This window comes from Pollicipes pollicipes, unplaced genomic scaffold (assembly GCF_011947565.3).
Source record: "Pollicipes pollicipes isolate AB1234 unplaced genomic scaffold, Ppol_2.1 Scaffold_4881;HRSCAF=5763_pilon_pilon_pilon, whole genome shotgun sequence".
Taxonomy (NCBI): domain Eukaryota; kingdom Metazoa; phylum Arthropoda; class Thecostraca; order Pollicipedomorpha; family Pollicipedidae; genus Pollicipes; species Pollicipes pollicipes.
This window is the reverse complement of record NW_023596576.1, coordinates 50914988-50935299: the sequence shown is the minus strand read 5'-3', so window position 1 is coordinate 50935299 and position 20312 is coordinate 50914988. Positions and strand designations below refer to the sequence as shown.

Genomic DNA, 20312 nt, shown 5'->3' with positions numbered 1-20312 from the left:
TGCTGTGTTAGTAGCGCTAGAGTCCCGCATACTCAGAGCCCTCATAATAAATCAGCTCTCAGTCGCGTATTTTGAAACCTATCTCAACCTCCGTGTAACGGATCTCTGCGGGAATATTACTTGATTGGGTGGGAGCTCCCCCGTATCGGTACCCTTAAGATTGTTCCTCGCGTTTCACGCCAAACTAGCAAAGTCAAGAAACACCATCATTTATCATTCAGTAGTACGTGAGCTTTCTGAAGTCGATGAGTTGGTAGAGGGGCCAAGCTCAATTTCGGGTCGGTCGTCGCAAAGTGGAATGGCAGGGCTCATTGGTAAATCTTCAAATATCAAACGCTCTCTGAATTCGCCCCTCTTTCTTTCAGCTTTCCAACACACTACCGGCCCAGTTGGGTTAACACGCGCTCGGGTTGTCAGTTTGACCCCGAAGATATTTCCGAAATGATTTTCGAGCGACGAGGTGAAGTCGCTACTAGTTTTGCATACCTGTTAAAAATGGAATAGTCGATATTTTGCTATAAAAATTCAGATGTTTCTTGTAATGTCGCTGATCTCTGTCAGGCCAAAATCAGACCATGGATTCAGCGAGGGCACTGTCAAGGGCATCGTCCAATCCAATGAGTGTTAGACGAACCCTTTTATCTCTGAGCTAGTTTCTTAAGCAATGTAATAGTTCAGTTAACAATTCAAATTACCTAGTGTCAGGAATAATGCCAAGACCAAAAACAAAACCAACCCGTTTTTTTTACTGTAGAGCTTGCTTCATGAGGTAGTTTCTGGTGCTCATTTTGAGCTTTTGAAGAACGGGGCCCCAATTTCGCATCTATAACTAACTTCCTTAAGGTCAGAATAGGTCACTGACCTAAAATGATACAGGTAAATATTTTCGCATCGCATAACACTTGACGATTATTCAAATGTCTTTTTGTCTATTCTTCAAACCAGTCTTTGCGATTTTGGTCACCATGACCTTCTGAAGGTCACACAAGGTCACTGATCCCTTATGAGCACCAAAGGGCTTCTGCTTAGAACAGGTAACTAGGTTCACAACAGTTGTATGATAAGGACTGGGGGACACCAATCTGGAGCTTGGCCTTGTTTGACATAATTTGACGCGAAGGTCACGACCCAGGAATCTCAAACCTTGAGACAAGCGGATTCACATACAGGGTATTTTGTGTCATCAGCGATCTTGATTTTTGAGATATCAGGTTTTCAAAGTGACCACTCCCCACCCTGGCGGAGGGTATTCAACCGGCCTCCTGCGCGCGCTTAAAGCGCGCTAGCTCTAGACCTGTATTGACAAGCCATGTTTGAGTAACATACGCAAGAAGCTGTGGCAGAGTCTTATAACAAATGTTCCGAATTTTGGCAGCGAATTGGTTGATACCGCATTCTCTTTTTTGTCTTGGGCGCAATAATTGTGTTAAGTTCTGGGCTTAGCATGCGTCTTGAAGAAGACATGTACACGGCAAAGCTCATGCATGTACACTGCTACACGACAGGGGCTCAGTCCATGTATGCTGCTGTAGTTCAGGTGAGGAATGATAGCATTTCCCTCGCTTTGGAAAATGAATAAAATGTTTGAATGCAACAGGAAAACAAGTTGACGTTTTAAAAGAAAAGCATAATTTATCTACTTGTTCTTGTAAAATAAGATAATTATGTATTTTGGCAGGTATGCTGCCTGCAGTGCCATGGCATTAATAATTCAATAGCATAGACGTATGGTTAAGCAGCTATCAAACGCGACCAATGAATGCTCAGTGCAGTGGAAAACACGTGTGACGTTGGAGGACACCGCGGCTGACAGCGTTACGCCATGTGCTCCATACCCAGGTATTACTAGAGGCGTGCTGAAGTTCGTGAAAAATGGACGACGCCACTCCACCGTTGGCCTCCAAGACCGGCCGGGGTCGGACGCCAAGCCTCACCGACCGGCCGTCTCCGGCGGCAGTCAGGATCACTGGCCGTCCAGCCGGCGCCAGTTCTTCAACACGGCTGTGAACGCCTTCATCGAGAGCGCCGTAGTCAGTGCCGTCAGTGCTGCTGGGCGGCTAGGGTCACGAGCGGATCCAGGCAGCGGGCGGCAGGGGTCACCTGCGGGACGAAGTCCGGCCGTCGGACCGACGCAGTCCGTGAGGGGGCGGGCATCCCCGTCCGCCGCCACTCAGAAGCCGGGAGAAGGCCCGGCGAACGGGCTGACCGCAGGGAAAGCACGAAGCGCGCCTGTAGCGCCCCTGGCGGCACATGTGCTAACTATTGCTGCGCTGAAGTGGGTTTGTGGAGCCTGGACCGTGTCGTAGATGCCTAATGCCATGTACGGATGTACGCTGTCATTGATACATCCCTAGAGGAGAGATCTGTGAAGCAGATGCGTAATGCTATAGGATGTCTTATGTCCCACTGCTCTAGTACGAATGTCATGCTTTATATTTCAATAAATGTTGGGATCAAATGCCAACTCGGTATTCAAACAGTTTAACCCTCTCTCCGTTTCACCGTTGCCATTTCAGCTGCAGCCATGATACTACGTACTCAATGCAGGCTAGTTTCATAAATTGATTCATCCGACAAAATGGTCGAAGAACATTAAACCGAGCGATACCGTACACTCTTGACTGTAGCCGGCGCTGTAACGCGAATTGAAATGTAACATATAAGCCGCAAATCTCGCTATACTTCGACACACAGGCTCTCTTCGATTAGGGTTTCTTCTCCAAACTATGAACTGCAAAATTCACTTAAAGAGGAAGCGTCTGCGGAATTATAGTGCATTTTGCGCCTTATTTCCTGCATTTTATTCGAGTTTGCGACTGAACTCAAGACTACATGGCTGTCAAAGATGCCTCAGAGAAGGTCTGCCATTTATAATTGAACAGGAGTTGAGCATCATGTCAGATGATTACCTTTTCTGCGAGGCCTAATGAGTGAGCATCGTGATGCATAGCGGAAAAATTGCGAGCACGCCTGGTCGTGAGAGGATGAGGTCCGCCAGATGTCAGCCGCGTCAATACATGTGAAGAATAATTCACCAAAACCAAAGTTGTTATATTATTGAGAAATTTAACAGTTCTGCATGCGAAGTCTTTGTCTTACAATAAAAGTAACCCTTCCGTCTTGCGCTATTGGAATGTATCCAAAATGTTGAAGAAATGAGTTGTCATCAAGTACTGTTGACCGCTGGACTACTGTCCCGTGGTCGCTTTACAGAAGCGGCTTCAATAAAGCTCCTCACCATGGTTAGTGACAAATGCACAAATGGTCGGGGAGATCTTGCTGACATGTCCAGAGCTGGTGGTGCAAAAAAGAAACATCCATCAGATACCTGACATGGTTCAGAGGTATTTGGCAGACGTTCAGGCATTCTGATGCAGGCCAATCATCGCCCACGTTGGCCGATGATGGTAGTTGGCACGGCTGTAACAGATTGCACGGCTAGCCTCCTTTCAGACAGCGCAAACGTCAAACAGTTTTTTTATGAGCATCCGGTACACAAAAAAAAAAACATTACACTATGTCCGGGCACCAATCACTTGATCGCACATCACACCGGGAGAAGCGGCGTCCGAATAACGAGAAGGAGACGTAAACATGACGAAATACGGTGAAAGGAAGATGCGGTGCGTCCAGGCATTTCGGGGGAGGGGGGAGGCGAGCGCGCAGTAATACGGTATGGGCTTCGTGAAGCAAGTCTGTCTTACTCCAGTGACGGAGCAACAATCTGAGAGATGAGGCTGCCAAAGCTCGGCCAAGCGGAGAAATATGAAACGCGACGAAGGCGCGATGGCACTGTTCAACTATGCAATCCCGCGGAAACGGCCAACAGCGAAACAGACTGACGCCATGCTGCTTCACAATTTGTGCCCGGATGTTGACTTGATGGTCGACCAGAGCAAACAAGCATCTAGCACTCACACTCAGGTCGCAATGACGATTATGTTCGAGAAATATTTATGCGGACTGAGTCACTGATCCTTCGTTCACTTCATCTCCCCACGCAGCCGCCGTCTGAAAAGGGTCGACTTTGGTGCCGAGGGACTTAAGCTGGCGTCGCTGCCAAAAGCCCTTGATACTCAGCTCAGTCGCAGGGCGCGGCGCTGGTTAATCCAGACGTCGCCGGCCTCCCTCAACAACGATGTTCTGAACGCTAGAGGAGACCCGGGCATCGTTCAGCCCTTGCAGACCTCCAGGCCGCACGAGCTGCAGCCTCCTCACGAGCTGCTCCGTCATAAGTGGGCGGTCCCTCTCAGTCCGTGGCCAAAGCCGTTCCTGCAGCCCCGCCGCTAGTGGTCCTTTATCGCCACCTGTTACTGGCGGCGCACGCCAACCCGGCCCTACCTGGCGACCCTACCAGCGTGCGTCCCCCGTCGGCGGCCCAGTGCGGCCGACCGGCGGTCGAAGCCGGGCATCGGCCACCGACGCAGACATCGATGGCCTGGCTGGTCTGGCGCCCACACAGACGGCACGGCCGACTCGGCGCTCTGCGACTCCCGCCACGGCCGGCCGACACGCGGCGACAAAGCGCGCACTGTCGCGCTGTCCCCACACGGCCGCACATCCGACATCGAGGCGAGCGGAAGTTGCGGTCTGCCGCCTCCTGTCGGGGCCCGCACCGGCCCCACTCGGCGCGCGGACACGGCCGCGTCGGACATGTCTCAGCGGACGCGGCCCGGACCGGACACGGCTTAGGTCGGACACGGCAGGTCGTCGGAGCAGGCGGACACGCAGCGGCCCTGCTTGGCCGCCAGGCCCGGTTGGCACAGCACGCAGTCGTCCTCGGCCGGACCGACGCACTCTTCACAGCCCGGCGAGCACGGCTCACATCTGCAGCAGGTCAACCGAAGCGTCAGCGCGGCCGTCAGCGGTGCTCGCCGCGTATGCGGTCAAAGCTGCACCGGAACGGGACGAGTCCGGTGCGTGACTTTGCACGGTAACGGCTGCAGACACGGACTACAGGGGACCAGAGACTGCATATAGAGACAATAGCGGGCAAGGCTCTTTAGTACGGCTAACAAGTATATTTAGAGGGCGTGGATCTGTTCCCTGCTAATGCGGGTAAGAAGCTAAAATCATCGTATTGATAAGTCGTTTGGGAGTTATCTGAGTCGGGTGGAAAGCACAGCAATGTACCTCATGCTATTATATAGGATACGCATTAGAGCGGCAGAAGCAAGAAGGCACTGTCCACTTGAGGAAGACACTGAAGGTGACTCCACGCGCGCAGCTGAGAACGCCGGCAGCGGTGCACCTGACCTTTGGTTAGCTTCATAAGTGCCCTCGGGGCAGGACAGCCAGCACTGGCGGTCGTGCAGGATGAGGTGGGGCTCGCAGCTGAGACATCGGCTGCTGGTGCCCTCGCAGGAGGCGCAGTCAGGCCGGCAAGGCTCGCACGCGCCGCCCTCTGCAACACAGGCGCCGCGGCCGTCAGGCAGGGACCGCGCTCGGGGTTCCGAGGCGCTGATCTCGGGACAGGGGCGCTGCTCTCGGGACAGGGGCGCTGCGCTCGGGGCGCGGGCGCTGCGTTCAGGGGCGGAGGCGCTGCGCTCAGGACGGGGCGCTGCGCTCGGGGCGCGGGTGCTGCGCTCGGGGGGGGGGGGGGGGCAGGAGCGCTGCACTTGGCCATTAGCGGTGCCATGGGAAGCCGCGCCGGCAGACTGACTGATCAGGAGTGGTGTGCGCAACACGCCGAAACACGCTGCAGCATGGTGGGCTCAGGAACTGTGCATTGCATGAGTGTTGTGAATTCATAGCAGCACGAATATGTGGTCACACCAAATTAGACATGAACGGACTTGCTTCGGCCCCAGGTAGACGGTTTGAACTATGACTTGTATGGCCTCCATGTAGAAATAAACCTATAGCAAGACAGAAATAACTATACAAATAGCAAGAAGAAACACTACATACAAGTTGAGGCGAACATCACACAACGAAAGTTCTGTCTTTCCGCGTAACTAAATTACGTGTGACGAAGACAACTGAAACAAAAGGGGTTGAACTAAGTAGCTGGTGCATGAGTCTAAAAAAGTATACAAGCCATATACCAATTTGTGTACTATTTTTATACATCAGTGAATTCAATGGAGAGCGTGAGCGATACCACAAGTACCGCATCCAACGCGTTGACTCATGACTGAAGTACAACACAATCCCTGCACAGACACGCTCGCCGTCAAACAGTGCAGCGGAGCCGCCCTGTTCGCCAGCAGCGGTCGAGCACAGTGTGCGATCGGACCGACGTACCCGGAAAGTGGCCCTGGGGGCAGTCAGCCGAGCAGATGCCCAGCTCGCGCACCAGCACGTGACTGGCTGCGCACGCTGTGCACTGGGTCTGGCCGGCGCCCGAGCAGGCGGCGCACGTCGGGTGGCAAGACCGGCAGTTCTCCGCATCGTCCATGTGCGCGCCCGGCTCACACTTGGGCAGGCACGCGCTGAAAACAGGCGCGCATGCCAGTCGGAGCACAGACCGTGGCGGGGGCCCCCGACCGAATTGCTGCGTACGGTGTCCTCAGAAGTCCCGAAAAAGTCCAGGAGCATTTAGGAACCGCTCACACGGCCGTTGGGCGTACTAACGCGAGTATATCGATACAATTTTATTCTCATTATAGTATTTTGAACTTCTCACCTTCTTCACCGTGACATTCGTACTTTTGTGAATTTTATTATGATTCCATGAAGCACACAGGAGCACACAGAAGTGGACGCCGGAATACCAAGTTCGATCGATTTTGCTCGTCCAGAAGTGACAAATCTTTTAGAAAAAGGACGGTTACAACTGAATACTACTGCTTTGCTGTCCATGGATCGATGCAATCAATGCATGAATCGCTCAGCCCTGGCTGTCTCGTACGCCAGCACGCGCCAGTGTGTATCGATGCCGACAATATTTCACCTCACCTCTGGTAGTGTCGCCGACAGTGCTGACAATCGGCGCCATCCGGCTGTTGATGACAGGCGGCTCGGCAGGGCCGGTCGCATTCGCCGGTCGACAGTGACCTGCCCTCCGGCACCGCCCCGGTCGATCGCAGCTCCGAGGCAGAGCCGAACTGCCCGACGACGTAGGGCACGAGGTCAGAGAGGTCCGAAGTCAGCCAGCTCAGGGATTGCGCACAAGGTCAGAGAAGTCCCAAGTCAGCCAGCTCACGGATAGGGCACATGGTCAGAGAGGCCCCAAGTCAGCGAGCTCAAGGTGGACACGACGGGCAAGCCTCCGTCTGGAACATGCACTGGATGAAGCGATGGAGCTGTGCTTTGCTACATGTGTCGGCATTACCGCCCACATGCCCACGCGCGGATTCGGCCTTTCAGGCTTTATATTTTCCAAAGCACTGCACTGAAGGGTCGCACACCGAACCACGCTAGAGTCTGGTCCAGTGTGCGGCACCGCACCTGCAGAGTCACAAGCCAGACCATCCTCTGGTCAGGCGTACAGGGTCGCACCTGCTGGGCGTCACGCGGACGCAGCTGGATCGGCTGCTGCTCGGTGCCGTAGAAGATGAGCTGCCACTCCTTGAGAATGCCCTTGGTCTTGGGCTTGCGCATGTGCCTGTTGATGATGGTGAGGTTCCAGACGCCGCGCGGGTTCTCGCCCCAGAAGTGCACCGACATGAAGGGCCAGCGGTCGAAGCTGCTGCCGGTGACGTCTCGCGGCCGCTCGAAGAGAAGCGTGGTGACCGTGCCGGCCGGTGACGTGAGCAGGATGCGCAGGTCCCCACGCGGCACGTACGTCAGTGTCACCTTGCACTGCACGTGCTCCAGGTAGTTGACGGCCTGGCGCGTTTGGCTGCACGCTGTGACGGGCATGGAGACGCGCAGCTGGCCGCCGTATTCATTCGGGATCATCCTGCGGACGGGACGGCGACGTGGTCCGAGCCTGCGCTGTGGCTGAGTTCTGAGCCGCGCTGGCGACGGTTCGCACCTCAGTGTCTCCAGCTTTTTACGTGCCTAGTAACGAAGCACAGTACAGCGCAGGCGACCCGGTCGCAGAACAACAGCTATGGAGATCGCAGCTAACTTACCATAACGGGACTGCGTGGCGTCCGGAACAACTGAAGTCTCCTGTGTTTCGATAACCAGCAGTCTTCCCGAAAGAAGTTTGCCAACATAGAGACGATCATAATAAGCTTAACGTTTTCGTCCGTGACCACCATACCAATTTGGCTACCGGAGTCCGCGGAGGAGGTAATTATTTCTTTCGGCTACTTCTATGGACACTATGCTTTTGCTTTCAGGTCACCAGACTGACGGGACCCTGCGAAGCTCGGCACGCGCCAGCAGGCCCGCCCTCACCTTGGTGTGTCGTCCATAGGCGTGATGCAGATGTGCTGTGTGGGCACAGACTTCCAGCGTTTAGCTAGGTCCACCATAGCCCCGGCGTCCATAAGACCGTAGCCGAATTGGTGACTCACTGCAGAGCAGGACGCATTCGTCACGCGTCGAGGGATGGGGACAGCTGGACATCTGTCTTAAACCAGGGTACTTAGCTGTGTTTAACTTGGCCGCGGGGATTTCAGTCCACAACATAGGCATACGACGATGATATTTTACGATTTCTACGAGGCGATTGATTTGTACTTTCGGCAACAGCCAGCTAAATGGTTAGATTTCACACCAGTATCTCATCCGTCCCGGCAAACATACCTGGAGTTTCGAATGACCGGTAAATACTGATGACGCATGTAGCCAGGATGTTGCCAAAGCGAGGACAATTTCAGAGGGGGCCCCATAGCCTGAGAGACACCACAATTTTGTTTTGAGCATCCACATTGGACATTTATCAGATCTAACCCTCCCTTTTTAAGCAGGGTCTCATTTCACACCAACAGGGTCCTCTCCGTCGATTCAGGGGTTCTCCATGCGTCCGGAAACCTCGTAAACAGTCATTGTTGCATTTAAGTTCATGAAGAGAAGCATACATGACATATAACTGAGAAGCCCAGGCTGCTCCTTGCGGGCCCGACTCGGCCACATAGCGTTCGCGCGGTAGTTTACCATTTACATTGTCAGAGAACGGACGTCTGGCGTGCGATTCACTTTTGTCTGAAACGTGTATTTTTGGACTGTCTTAGCGCGTCTTGATTCGGGTGACTGGGTTGATGTTTTAAACGTTCATCAGGAACATAGCTAACAGAAATAACTGTAGAAACTTCCGGTGACCCTCAGTGAGCATGTATTGCCTCATTTGCTCTCTTATCCTCTCTCTTGCTTGTCCTGCATCCTCACGACACCCTGCTTGTTCGGGGCAGGTTTCATGTGCCAATCATGAGTGGGTCCAAGTACAAGTGGATTTAAGGAGCATTTAACATACTACCCCGTGGAATTCTCTAGTGAATGCAGCCGTTCCGCATAAGATGCCGATCAACTGTCTCTAATGTTCACATTCAAGAAAATGATCTTCCACAGGGTAGCTGTATAGTTCCATCACTCTTCAAACTAATAATGAATGATTTATTTGATGACCTCTCTTCAAACATATCCTCCCCTCTTTTCACGGATGACAGGGAGATTCGGTGCTCAGATGTTGAATTTAGCCACTTATTACTGCGTCTCCAAGGCGCACTTCATAAGTTACAACAATGTTCAAGATGTTATGGTCCTTATTTCTTCACCCCAGTATCGGCCGTCATGATTTTCAGTAAAAGGCGACGACCTGAAACGGCAACTGAAAGAAATGCTCTCGGCGACTGACGGCCGGGGTGCTGTTGCTTCGCGCTGGGCCGTGGCCGTTCAAATCGCCGAAAAATGTTGTAAAAATGAAGAGAATGGTTGTGAAATTAAGTAACAAGTTGGTAAAGTTGTTGTTAAAGATTCGTGTTGTCATAATTTCGTGGAATGTATAAATAGCCTACATGGATGGTGCAAACATGCGACCGTACAGCACATGCAACAGTCTGGAAAGATGTGGTAAGAGTGAGTGGCGTGTGTGTTACTTCATGTCTGATCTATAGCACCACTCTACCTTGGTGAGACCCACCGTCTGTGGCGTCACAACAATGTTAACGAGGAATTTGGTATCATAAAGTTATATGTCAGAAGGACGAAACCACGTTTCCTGTGTAGCGCATATGACTGGAGCTCATACGACAAAAAGTGTTTTCATTGCAGACCATTTAAAAATAAGATCGCGACAATTCCGCTACTATAAAAGACATTTCTTGGTGAATGGATCAACCTCGACCAGTTGGTGGGAATCGGCCGAACGAAGCTGACCATGACCAGCCCACGGCCAGTCTCACAGGGGGCGGGGGAGGGGAAAGGACTGGCGGTGTTCGATCGAGTGTGTTACAGCAGATGTTGTGCTGCGGGGGGGGGGGGGGAGGGACCGTTCGGGTGGTGGCCGGGGGACCGGCCGCCGACCGTTCATAGTTGGAGGGTTAGGACGCCGGACGGCTTGAGCCGCACGCGGACCACGCACACCCGAAGGGCTCGAACACCAAGGCCAGGGGTGACTCGACAGTATCTGTCGTCTGGGTCTGGGTGGTCGACTCAGCTGAGACGGAGGTGCGGGGGTGGGAATCTGCAGGGGAAGGCAGCTGGGGAAAAGCCAGTCTGTATTCCACATGCGGCCATCGTGACTTTTGCTGACTGCGCATATGCTTTGCTGGATCGAGGGGACATTATTTGATTTGACAGTACGCCGTGCCTTGGGAGACGACACGGCTGTCTTGGCCTTTTCGGAGCAAATCTCTTTATGAGTGAAAAGTGACAAGGTGTGCGTTTGGAACAAGTGCGAACTAAAGCGACGAAAGCGACGATAAGAAAAAAGAAACACATTGGATTGTACACGCAGCAGAAGCGAACCCTCGCCGTAAGATCGTGGTCTGCCAAAGCGGGTTGTAGCACCGATTGGGTCAGTCATGTTTTCTTCTCTGGGGGGCGGGGGGGAGGGGGTATTTGGTCATTTGGACTAAAGCCCTCCGACCAGGCATGATCATTTCAGGGCTATGGGAAGGAGATTGCATTATGGTGGAGTACGACTGCATGCGCCTGGGAGCCAAGGTCCGAGCCCTCGCCAGCCCGCGCAGGGACCTATCTGTGGGGTGTACGCTGGGCACCTGGTCGAAATCCCCTTCAGTAGGCCTCGCGACCCACTCGTGGCTAGCGCACGTAACCAAACCCGGACAAACGGGGCGTCACGAGGATGCGGAATGGCCCCATTGCCAGAGCGTCCTAAAGTGGCAAACAAACAAACGAAACAGAGATTTTAGATCCTGCACCACTGTTACCTTCAAAGTTGGCATGGAAGTTCTTGACATTGGCATAACAGTATCTGTGATCACTTACATAGCGTTAGTAATAGTATCAACGGGAAAATATTATAGTAATATTATCAACGTAATATTATCAACGTGATAATATTATCAAGGCGAAATATGCCACGAGCTCTCAGCATCAAGCGATGCACTGGTTGCCTCCATGTTGTCGGTTACCATGCTTTAATGTTTGAAACACAATCATTGACATACGGATTAATCCTAATGCTTCCTATTTTCATCACAATAATGATCGCATGAATGCATTCTTGTGAGCGGTGCACCAGTGGACAGTGGTCAGGGGTGCCAAACGGGTTGGACCCTCGATTTATACTAAACTCAACTAAACCCACTCAACTTAGCCCCGTGAGGCTTCACAGCAAAAATGATATACCTCTCTCTCAAAAGACACCAACAAATAGGTTTAATTCTTCCCGGATTTGGCTTACTGTCTTCTCAAAGTCGGGACGGAGACCAAATGTTTTGGGTAGTTAGAGCTCTCTTCGGCTGAATAAGAAACTATACCCCTGCCAAATGCCAGTCAGTGTCAGGCATGTTTTATATAGTTCCTGGTGTCAAGTGTGATCCAGTACACACATGATGAAGATGCGTTGATGGTTCTAGTACTGGTGTGGTCACAAAAATATGGAATATGTCATGTCATTTGGAATACATGACTAACACGTCTTAGTAGTTAATCATTGCCATTGGCACAACCAAGATATTCCACACGCCGGGAGAAGCTCTTCAGCATGCTACTCCTTCACATCCTTCTTTATTGTCTCAGATGTTGTACTTGCCTACTTTTGTTTGCTTTAGGAAACATAAGGCTCTGAGCTATTGGGGACAAGGGGCATGGGAGGGGCAGGGGGTATGCCAAGATTACAGCCGGTTGCTGATCTTTAAACGCTCTGAAAATCTTACGTTGTTTCTGTTGGCATTGATTGGGCATAAATAATCACACCTTTATGGAAGAATTCCTGTTGCCCCCGCTCCTAATACAACCTGCAGCATGCTAATTTCTTGTTAGAATAATTTGAAGAAGCCCGGCTGTCGTTTTTGACCTGCATATGAGTCTGCACGGGTGTTACTTAATATTTTGGATTTGGGAGCCATAGCCGCATCGGCCCAAGATTACAAACAAATTTAGGTAAGGCATGACTATGAAAGTGCACATAACTTTTGTTGGAAAGTTTCCGTTCCGAGCTCATGCTTATGCTCAAAAACGATTCTTTCACTACTACTGCGGATATCATGAGAAATCAATCTATACATGTCTTCCCGGCCCATCCGTCTAAGACAATTCCTAGCGCCTCTCAGCATTGAATGCAACCGTTGCCGCCTTTTTAATGGCTGCACACTTAAATATTCCCCTTTCATCGAGGTGATCGTTTGTTTATACTTTCACCGATTTGAAGTCACTCGTATCTATACCGCGAATCGGAATTCGTCTGCGACGGATTGACCACCATCTCAAGCGTTATTAATCCCACCCTCGTTGACATCTCGGTTCACTCAACACCGCCCTATTCCTACCTGTCAGCCACTGACAAACGCAACCCTCCAGCACATGCCCTCATAACTTCCACCCCAGCACTGCGATAATGCAGGGAAATCTACATAACTTCCCTCATGCTGCCCGTCCGACCCAACATATCATATTTACCAATAACATTTCCCCGTGGCAATTTCGCACTTCCCCTAAACGACAACTGAACCAGTCAATCGCGACGCCCTCGGTACTATTTATCCGCGTCGTAAATCACATGTGATTTATAATTACAGGCGCACATTGTGTCATACTACCGAGACATTACAGAAATGAGGCTTAGAAATGAATATGTTATAAGAAATGATGTAACTGAGGTGCCAACGGAAGAAGGACCAATGCAGCCACATACATAACAACACGAACAAGACAAGAATATACACATACACGGCCATCATCGAAGTTATCAGGGGAAAATCTCGGTCACAGATCAAACGGAGCGGGATCGCCACTTTGTGGCGCGTAGGAGCACCACAAGTAAGTGTCGGCGACTACCTGGGGCACTGCCGCAGGGGCTCGTAATCCGTTGCATCATGAGCTAGAATCGTTTTTGAACTGGGGCGGGAGTAAAAAATTCCATCACAAAAAGGCCGTGTAGGAATGAAGAACTCATTTCACAAAAGTTGGAACTTATGAGTCAGTAAGATATGTTCCAGGAGGCAGACATACATTTCAGGTTGGTATTGACGTAACATCATAAACATGACAAAACAGTTTCCGGTTTTTGAAATCTTAGGTCATTACAGTGAAACACAATCCATTACAGAATAGTAATTTCGTACCAGTGTGATGACCACAAAAATTATGCAACACCAGTGTTTTGGCACACTCAGGCTTGAATGTACCTAGTGCCCTTGCTCTGTGCATACATAGACATGATTCAGGTGCATGTGAGGCAGGATATAGCAATAGGTGTCCAGGTTCTGTGGAGCCTTGTCTATGCTTGATGGTTACAAGTGGGCCCGGTTTTGGATGACATTCTAAAACCTAGGAAAGGGAAATATGGGTTTGGTATGCGCGGTTGGGCAATATCAGGTAGGAGTGAGCAATTCATTTAAAACATGGGAAAAAGGGGTGAAAAATTTATTCTCATAGGGTGTTGCTTTACACCTCAAATCGGCAATTCTAGGATACTGTCGCTACGTAGTCTTGCCACACCGTTATCCATTTTCCATTATCCCATGGCGTTAAAATAGTCATAGCCGGCTGAAAGAACTCTAATCTAAACAGCTAACCAAAAAACGACCAAACGTAACACGCACGGTTTACCCGAGTCTTATTTTGTCGCAGTCGCTACACTACCTATCCTACATTCGCGTCCATATTTTCCAACTACAGAGCTCACATTCTGGGACTAACATTTTGCCTTATATCGGAGCTGGATAACTTCGGAACAACTATAGCAAGGGGAATAGGATTAAAACAAAAACATGCCAGTTTTTTATCAGTATCGCTTGCCTTACTAGTCTCGACCAGATCTAAATTTTACGAGGTCATAAGGCTGCCTATAGGCCCGACCGGGTAGACCTGACTTGAAGCAAAGAAATCGATGCGTTTGGAACAATTGAGGTTTTCGGTATCTGCCACCAGCACAAAGCGTACACATCTTGGGTGGAAACTAAACACAGTGAATTGGGCTCCACGCTTGCGTTATACCCGTGGTTCAGACTCTGCTGCAGCCTCACCAATTTTATTCGAAACGGATAGCCAAAAAAGCAACGCTAGCTGATTCCCAGTACTTGGCTGGCGTCGTTACGGTCGGACTGTGCATCCCTCTATACCATGCATTCGGTTCGGGCGTCCTCATTCGCTCTGGTTCCCCAGACGCGACGTCAGTGCCAGCTAGAGAGGCCCAACAACGGACGGCTCGGTGGTGTGCGGCAGCGCGAATGTGAACGTCCGCACACGGACTGGACGCGCGCTTGCCAGTATAACTGCCGGTTTGCTTCTCCGTACCGCTGAGATTGAGATTCCCGTACATCCCGTATTTTCTTTATCCCACCAATCTTGTGTTTCTGACGTTAATCAAATAGCTTGGACCTTATGTTGCCATACTAGATGTTGCATGAGAATCAACCATGATCAAACAGCTAGAGATTTAATGTTTCAGGTCGCAACGTATCAATAATTGCAAGGAAAATCTACAGAGAAAAGCTACTCGGTGGTCGGAAAGACGTCTAGAACAGGCAGCGGCCGGATCAGGCCGCCGGACCGCTCAAGCTTATCTCCTGACAACTGAAGAAGGATTCGCTCGGCATACGCCTCCCTCTTAATCACTCTAACCGATCGGTGCAGAAATCGAGCGTGATGGTCACCTTGTCACTTCGTGGTCGCCATGAGGCTGTGGCGCACGCTTAAAACAAATATTCTCCAGACTGGTGCTGCCACCTGCTGCGGATCTCTCCCTCCAACCGGGCACCGTGGCGCCACCTACCATGGATGTCACGAGCATTGATACAACACCATCGCGCGCGGCTGCGTTAGTTCCAATGCCGCGATATCCAACTCCCTTATATCCAACGGACAAACGCGACTCTCCGTCTCGGCTGATGTCACGGCTCCAGTCCAGTCGGTCAGTCGGCAGCTCCTACGTGACGTCATCACGTCCGTAACGCACCTTTGCGGCCGACGCCGTTGGTCATCCAGCCGGGCTCATTGTCCAGCGGCTCGTGACGTGAGGTCATCAGCACGATGTACTGCATGTCGCGCCAGCTCAGCGACGGGTTGGCCTCGAGCGCGAGCGCGCAGAGTCCGGCCGCCAGCGGAGCCGAAGCAGAGGTGCCTGCAACGACGCCGTGTCAACGCGCGCTCAGCACAGCCCTACACCAAACGAAATGGTCCCAGCATCTGAACACTCGAGGGATCTAAGCTGTAACCCGTCTGAGCCATCAGATCGTTATCGTAGTGTTCTCAACAACAACAATGGCATCACGATGCAGCTCAGCAATCCAATAACCACATGCGGCTCTAGTAGAGTTCGCACAAGATTCAAAAGGTGCTCAGAAGCCGCTGTAAAATCAGACGTCTTCACGCCGCCGCAAAAAGTGTACAGCGTTTAGACCACAAGCATTATCTCTTAGATGGTATAGTGCTCGTGAAATGTAAGGTAGGCTTAGTTTTCTTGAAGTGGGACGGGGAGGAGGGAGGAGTAGGCTGGGCAAAAGGGCAGATCACCAGCTACGGAACTTACCTTGGCGATAAATGTGCATAATTGAGAAATACAACATTTTATTTGACAAACAATAGAAAATATGTTTCCATCTAGCACAGAGCGACAAAAAAGTTCTACACATCGGAGCGCCGCCAAGTGGTGGTTTTCAGCAATGTTTGCTACGATCACTTCCGGGCAAAACTTTGCATTAAAAGGCTTGTTTGGCTGCGAAAACCACTCTTGACAGTGCCTAAAATACGTTTTCACTTCTTTTGTGGCGGCATAGGCCTGCGAACAATACCAACAATGCCAACTAGGCGACCTTCAAAGAACAGGACGGAAAACGAGGAATGATAGCGCATACCAGGAGCCCTGCACATTTTAAAAACGCTGGCTTTAAAAAGTTTTCATTTAAGCCTAGAAAGAGACAGTTGAAAATATCGCAGCTCTGAGTTTATGAACAAGGCAATTTTGACTTTTGACAGGTATCGAATATCAGAAACATCAGCACTTGACATAGCAAAGAAAGCCATCAGCTCCTGGCCTTTCGTCGCTGTGAGTTCAATGTTCTTATGTTGAGTTAGCGAATTTCGGTACACCAGGACGCGCTGGTTAAACGACATTGTAACATTAACTACCAATTATATTGACGGTACTCGATATTTCGAGCTGTGCTCATCCTCAGGATTAAATGAGGATACAACCCCTGAGGGTGAGAACAGCTCGAGATATGAGTGCCGTCTAGATTATTTTTCATCAGCACTACGACGTCGTTTAACCAGCACCTCCTGGCGTCGCGAAAGCTGTCGATTCAGCATAAGCGCTTTGAACTCAACGTCAAAGATGCCAGACGCCAATAGAGGCGCCAGTAATGACGTTTTATATGCCTATAACACAGACGGCTTTGTATGATATGCAATCCTCTTAGCATGAGGAATATGACTGACTTAGGCTGGGTTCTAACTAAAGAAAGCTTTAACACGTTAATGGCAAGCCTCGGATGAAGAAAAAGGCAAAAGGCAAATCAGCTGGAAAGGCAAAGAAACTGAGCAGAATTGCTGCATTATCCACTGATGGGCATAAGACTAGTGACATGCTTAAGGCTGCCCATCACCCAGTAACATGTGAGATGGATATGTGTTGTTCTCGTGAGGATATGTGGTGAATATCCTGCCATGCTGTGCCGGGGGCGGGACTGGTGACTAAAAGGAACTAAAACCTTACCTTACCATAGGTAAAGCGTCTTTAGCACCCTTAGGAACTGAAATCCATGCATCACGTGAATGTGACTCTAACATAATTGTGATCTGAGGTGGCGGGCCGCATTGTACACTGCAATATATGCACCGACATCAGACACCTGGATTTTGAGCCTTGAATCCCTGCCTTTTGGTCCGAGTGCCGTTGCGCAGACACGAGCGGGATCTGGCTCTCAGCTTTGCCAGAGAGGTTACCGGCGTTACGAAGTCTGCGGACTGCGCTCTGACATTGGACTGATGGGGAAGACTACCGTTGGGCGCGGTCGCATGAAGCCTTCGGTGATCTTCACAGCGAGCCACGACGAATGTTTCATTCTAAAATGTTTACCAAACTATGTGACGATATCCCAGGTGTCGCTGTGCGGCTGTCGTGTGGTGGTGAGATCGGTACGGTACCATAACATACCTGGTGAGTAACGGACATAGCGACGACAGATGCTTAGAGCCCGCGGTAACAGACCAGAAAACACGCAAACCCATTCCGACAGCTTTTCACAGGTAGCGGCAGAAAAAGCGCCCTGTGAAAATCTGCCTCCAGATGACAGGCCGAATGGTCGACATCAGTGTGCTGTGCTTTGCGCTGGTGCCCTCTAGTACCGTCGCATTTATTCAACCCGCGCTTGGGCATGGGTCAATTTGACAGTCCTGAAGGTTTTTCCAGAAGAATTTCTGAAGAACGCGGCGTAGCAGCGCCAAATTATGCACAGCTGTGGGCAATTTAATAGTGGATCTCGAGGCATTGACAGTTAGATGTGCCTTGTAAGGCCGCTGACCTATCGGAGGTTAAAATCAGGCTGTGGCTGTCGGTGAAGGCAATTTCCAGGGATTCGTTCAATATGATGCGACAACAGAGTAATAGAAGAAGCTTTATGTCTCTGAAATTGTTTCATAGACAATGTCACAATGAAGTTTCAGGATTACAACAAATTTCATAGAACTTAGGTCAGGTACGAAGGTCAACTCGAAATCAAAACCAACCCACTTTTTACTGTAGGGCCTACTATACCGGAAAGTTGCTGATGCTCCTTTAAAATGATTGATAACAAGGACTGCAACAAACATCTGGCATAAACATGAACAATCTAGCACGTTTTTGGTCACCATTGCATTATAAAGGTTAAAAAGGTCACTGGTCTATACCGAGCGCTAGAAACCTTTTGGTTAGAACAGGAATGTAGGTTCAAGGCGGTTGCATGAGGGGGTACGAGAGCACTTTCAAACATAAATGTGGTGTTGGATTTGGTTTGACGTCATTTGATCCAAAGATCATGACCTACGAACATCAAATTTTGTCACAAGTGAATTCGCATACCGGCCAATATACTCTGTGAATCTGGTGTCTCTAGCTTTATAATTCTGCTATGTCAAGGGGTTCAAATTGGCCTGCAACTGAGCCAAGGGTATTCGGACGGCTGCCTGGGCGCGTGTTAAAAACGACTTTTTCCCTGAAAGTAATCTTTTGCTAGACCAATCAGAAAGCACGAAAAAGGAGAGAGGGCAAATATCCTTGCAATGCCCAACTGCACGGTCTTCTTCGCGTCGGCGCCTGGCCCAGGTACTTTCAGGTATTCAGCACAATCGCAGCCAAAGCAAGAGACCGGACACGCACCTGTGTGGGACACGGTGCAGATATGTTTCGGCCGCAGGGCGGCGTCCTGGTCGCATGTGGCCATCGACTTGTCGTGCAGCGGCGTGCCCGAGCTGTAGGTGGTCGCCAGCGTGGAGGCGCACTCCTCCAGGTACCAGGGCTTGTTCCTGCAGCAGCCCGGGCGGATGTCAGCTGATTGTAATGTACTTTTGCGTTTCGGACGGGGCTTCTGACGTCTTCCGCTGGCGCTTAAGCTCCTATGCTGCAGATTTTTTAATTAAGCTTTGGCTCGATCGCCTTACGTTTAAAAGTCGGCCGCAACAAAGCCAACCGCGACTTATTTCGGAAAAAGTTCGATCCAAATCCAACCACAAACAGCAAAAGTCTTCTTCACCTGTAGGGCGATCATTCGGTTAGCCATGGAAAGAGGCTGACGCTGGGTGGGGCCTAAGCTCCACCCCACCCCCTCTCCTGCCAGGACTAGCGCAGCGTGAGCCCGGTCAGCCAGCTCACTGCGCCAACTTACGGTTACTGGCAGGACATATTGTTGGGATTTTTTTGCAGGCGAAGTTTGTCAATAAAGGGACATGCTGTTTAGTATTCACTGTTAACATAACAAGGCTCTGTTGGTATTCCCTGTTATGCACCTTTGCAATTAAGTGTGATCCAACCACAAATTTCACGAGCATCTCCAGACAACAATAAAATATTTAACACTAACAGTAATACAGCTCTCAAATCACTGATGAACCTCGAACAGTTACGAAAGTAAAGATTTTCATGAAGGCACCAATCCGGGAAAGGAAGCATGGGACCACAGCACTTGTTATGCCAGAGCTGAATACACCCGGCATTTTATCTGCCAGTATCTGCAGAGGCCGAGTAAAAAATCCAGACACGCATTGTATGAGGTCCCGCCATGCGGTGTGTGTATGCTGTGGTACAGACACATCCTCAATATTGTGGTCACACTGTTCATGGCAGTGTCGGACCCCATTCTGGCAATGAGTCTGTTTCTTTGCGAAGCGTGTCTGCCTCACATCATTTGAGATATACCACACACTCAGCTGTTGCGGCTATATAAGGTCGCCTCCCTTCACCCCGGCAGGAAGGAACGCTGTGGTCATTCAAGCTTCCCTGAGATGACATTGTTGCAACTGAGCAGGTCCATCGTAGTGGAACATCGAGCTAACAATTTGGTAAAATGGAAGAGGACCTAGTTTGGTACAACTACGAACAAGGTCACTTAGAAATTGCGCATAATGGACCTGCTTCGTTCATTTACTGAGTTCATTAGTCAAAAACAACTTCGACAAAACTTATTTGAAACACGAATCAAGACAAGAATTTGGAGGTGGGATAATAATGTTCGAAGCCGGTACATCTAGGTAACATTGTTTAGAGCTGCGTGGCTTCGTAGGCTCGTATTTTGCCAGAAGACGCGAGTTTGAGTCGCAGGGAGACTAGTTTGTAACACCTATATCGTCAGCGCATCCGACCCAGTTTAAAG

The 20312-nt window shown here is 50.4% G+C and overlaps 1 protein-coding gene across 1 annotated transcript in view; it reads right to left on the bottom strand.

Annotated features, from left to right (window-relative positions):
• Window positions 1-2806: 2806 nt before the first annotated feature.
• The window catches only part of LOC119100859 (furin-like protease 2), a 46989-nt gene continuing 29483 nt past the window's right edge, over window positions 2807-20312 (bottom strand). The window contains exons 9-16 of the mRNA XM_037224029.1: window positions 18824-18969; window positions 15422-15586; window positions 8293-8410; window positions 7444-7846; window positions 6901-7049; window positions 6247-6434; window positions 5257-5404; window positions 2807-4827 (exon numbers count right to left, since the gene is read on the bottom strand). Of these exons, the coding sequence (XP_037079924.1) occupies window positions 4689-4827; window positions 5257-5404; window positions 6247-6434; window positions 6901-7049; window positions 7444-7846; window positions 8293-8410; window positions 15422-15586; window positions 18824-18969 (1456 nt within the window). The 3' untranslated portion in view covers window positions 2807-4688. The remainder of the gene's footprint in view (window positions 4828-5256; window positions 5405-6246; window positions 6435-6900; window positions 7050-7443; window positions 7847-8292; window positions 8411-15421; window positions 15587-18823; window positions 18970-20312) is intronic.